The 3,479-nt window shown below is 53.8% G+C and overlaps 1 protein-coding gene across 1 annotated transcript; it reads left to right on the top strand.

Moving 5' to 3' along the window:
• The first annotated feature begins 262 nt into the window (after window positions 1-262).
• Window positions 263-3,005, top strand: LOC116857381 (putative MAGE domain-containing protein MAGEA13P). Its single transcript, XM_032841404.1, has 2 exons — window positions 263-340; window positions 1,604-3,005. The coding sequence occupies exon 2, from the start codon at window positions 1,651-1,653 to the stop codon at window positions 2,707-2,709; it is 1,059 nt and encodes a 352-aa protein (XP_032697295.1). The 5' UTR covers window positions 263-340; window positions 1,604-1,650; the 3' UTR covers window positions 2,710-3,005.
• Window positions 3,006-3,479: the final 474 nt, after the last annotated feature.

Here is a 3,479-nt window from a genome sequence, read left to right as displayed (position 1 = left end):
CAGAGGGACGTGTCCCAGGCGTTAAAGTGAGGACTCGGAGAAAGGACAGAGGGGAACTCTCACCTCGCGGGAGGGTTTGCTCCTCCCCTTCCTCCACCCCCAGCATCCGGCCCTCATGGCCCAGCATTCTGCCCCCGCCCCGCCCCGCCCCGCCCCGCCCCGCCCCGCTCCGCCCCGCCCCGCTCCGCCCCTGGCGTCTTCCCAGAATGCTCTGCTCAGGGCCCTGTGCGTGCTTTATCCGGACGTCGATCCTGGGGGTCTAAGAGACAGGAGGCTTTTCCTGAAGGAAGCTGATTCAGGTTGCCGGAGGAAGGAGTCCCAGGCTCTGGCTGGCGCTAAGGTGAGGATTCCAAGAAAGGACTGAGGGGAGCCCTCCCCGCAGAGGGGGTGTCCAAGCCCCCAGCCGCCCCTTGCTGTGTGCCCTTGCAGGGCCCCAGATGTATCCTATCAGGACATCCATCTTACAAGTCTGAGGGCCATGAGGCTTTTTCTGACGGGTACTCGGGTCGTCCGAGGGACGTGTCTCAGGCTCTGGGAGGCAATTAAGGCGAGAAGACCCAGAATAAGGACTGAGGGGCGCAATCACGGCTCATTCCTATCTTGCGCATTGTCTGCCTTAAAAGCCGCACGCAGAGCCCGGATGTGGCGTCTCCGGACCTCCATCTTGGGGAGTCTGAGGAATGAGGCTTTTTTTTTTTTTTAAGATTTTTTTCTTTATTTGACAGAGAGGGAGAAATCATAAGTAGGCAGAGAGGAAGAAGCAGGCTCCCCGCCGAGCAGAGAGCCCGATGTGGGGCTCGATCCCAGGACCCCGGGATCATGACCCAAGCCGAAGGCAGAGGCTTAATCCCCTGAGCCACCCAAGCGCCCCTGAATGAGGCTTTTTTTTGAGGGTTGTGAACTCAAGCCGTCGGAGGGAGGAGGCCTAGGCTCAGCTGGGCCGTGAGATGAAGACCCTTGTGGAGGGCTGAGGGGATCTCCCTCCAGACAAAAGGCAACACACAGATATCCTTCCTGTTGTCTGCCTTGGGAGGACCCAGGCAGGGCAGTGAGGCAGAGGCATCTCCCCCAACTGTCTATGCTGCTTTTGGGGTGGTTTCCGGGAGATGGGTGCCTTGGCCTGAGGGTCTCATTCCCCTGTGTGCAGAAGGGAGACAGGGTGTGGGCCTCGTCAGGAATAAACACCAAGTCCTTGGGAAGGGTTGTGAGTACGTTTCCCCCCCCCCCCCCCCCCCCGAACCTAGAGGTTCTGTCAGCCCTGGGGACTGCCCCGAGAGATACAGTCAGGCTGACCTTCCTTCAATTTCCAAATTGGGGGTCTCGGAGAGTGAGCGCCTGGGTCTGAAGGACCCGGTATCTGGTGATCATAGGAGTTGCGGGCCCTGGCAGGTGTAAAGGTGAGGACCTGAAGGTAAGGCTGAGAGGATGGAGAGGGCCCAACAGAAACGTGTCCTTTCTCAGTGGTGAGAGGTCCCAGGCAGGGTTGTCAGATGCAGATGTCCCCCCTACCCTCATTTCCTTACCTGTTGTGTTTGGGAGATGAGGGCCTTTTTTGTTGCCACTGACAAAGTTGAGTTTCTAGCATTATTCCTCTCTCCCCCAGGCCTGTTGGTTGCCATCCCCTGCCTGCTGTCCCCAGCACAACTCGTCATGCCTCGCCGTAAGAAGAATCATAGCCGCAAGTCTGGAGCAGGCCTTAAGGCCCAGAAGGGAGCTCAGGGCGCGGTGGGTGCACCGGTTCCCGTAACTGGGAAGGAAGCCGCCGCCTCCTCTCTCTCTCCTTCGATCCAGGGCACCCCAGAGGTGGTGCCTGCTGCTGGAAAACCAAGTGTTCGCAAGAGTTCTCAGAAAGTCTGCTCCTCCACCATGGTCAAAGCCACTCCATCGAGCAAACCAAAGGAGGGCTCCAGAAGCCCAAAACAGGGTCCAAGCACCCCCCAGGCTCCGAGCACCTCCCAGGCTCCACCGGATCCTGAGTCCTCGCTCGGTGATGTGCTCAACCAGAAGATGGCTGAATTGGTGCAGTTCCTGAGTGCCAAGTATGTAACAAAGGAGCCTATCACAGAGGCAGAAATGCTGGAGAGTGTCATCAAAGAGCACAAGGGCCACTTCCCTGTGATCTTCAGGAAAGCCTGTGAGTGCATGGAGATCGTCTTTGGCATCGAAGTGAAGGAAGCAGACCCCATCAACCATTCCTATGTGCTTGTGAGAACCCTAGATCTCACCTACGATGGGTTGCTGAGTGATGACCTGGGCATGCCCAAGACCGGCCTCCTGATCCTTATCCTGGGTGTGATCTTTGTGGAGGGCAACCGTGCCCCCGAGAAGAGGATCTGGGAGGTGCTGAAGAAGATAGGAGTGCGAGCTGGGAGGAAGGATTTCATCTATGGGGAGCCCAGGAAGCTGATCACCAAAGATTTCGTGCAGGAAAAGTACCTGGAGTACCGCCAGGTGCCCAGAAGCAATCCTCCACGTTACGAGTTCCTGTGGGGTCCCAGGGCCCACAGTGAAACCAGCAAGATGAAAGTCCTGCAGTTTTTTGCCAAGGTCAGTGGCACTGACCCCACTTCCTTCCCATCCTGGTATGAGGAGGCTTTGAGAGATGAAAGAGAGAGAGCCGAGGCCAGAGTTGCAGCCACCGATGATAGTGGGGGCAAGGCCAGTGAAAGTTCCAGTGTCCCACTTGGCAGCTGCTCCTGCCCCGAGTGAAGTCTGAAGAAGATCCTCCACTCTGTGTTTGAAGAGGGCAATCAAGGCTCTAAATAGTGGAGGACTGAATTGCAGATTTTACCTTTATTCCTTTTTAGTAGTTTACAAATATTCTGCTTTCTAAAAGGTTTTTTAGCTTCAGAGTCTAGATTCATGAATGATACCAGTCACATGTTTATTGCTGTTTATTAGATTTAAGAATAAGAATTTTGCTCTTCTGGAAAACCTGCTGGGAAACTTTTATCTTATTTTCTGATCTGGAAGAGGATAGTATAGCACTGACAGCAGAATTTCCTTAGGAATATGGAAAAGCCCAGCTGTAAAATAGATGGGATCAAGAAATAGAGGGGGGAATGTTAAAGATGGTTCTCCTAGGATTCCTGTATCCCATTTAATCTGTTAGGTAGTAAAATTAAAGATCTGTACTTGGATTTGTTTGGCTAAAGAATGCATGAGAAATTAAATCTTAATAAATGAAAGCCCTGTCTCACTGGCTCATTTATTCTTATGAGTGTTTTACAGGTAAGAGAAAGTCTAGAATGGAAAACTGCTTTTAGCAGTTCCTTTGGGATCGTGGGTAAACCAGAGAGAAATCTCGATCTGCAGCAGGTATGGAAGGTGCCACCAAACTCCCTGAAGAAACCGTGTGTTCTCTATGCGTTCTCACAGGATTTCCAGAGAATAGGGGGCTATTTCTTTGAGGTGGTGCCCAGGGACTGGCACTTCATCACTGGCCTGGGAAAACCCAGAGCCCACTCCTTTGAAAAGGC

This window comes from Lontra canadensis, unplaced genomic scaffold (assembly GCF_010015895.1).
Source record: "Lontra canadensis isolate GAN:19392208 unplaced genomic scaffold, GSC_riverotter_1.0 scaffold123, whole genome shotgun sequence".
In the NCBI taxonomy this organism is placed as follows: Eukaryota; Metazoa; Chordata; class Mammalia; order Carnivora; family Mustelidae; genus Lontra; species Lontra canadensis.
This window is presented reverse-complemented; position numbering and strand designations above follow the sequence as displayed.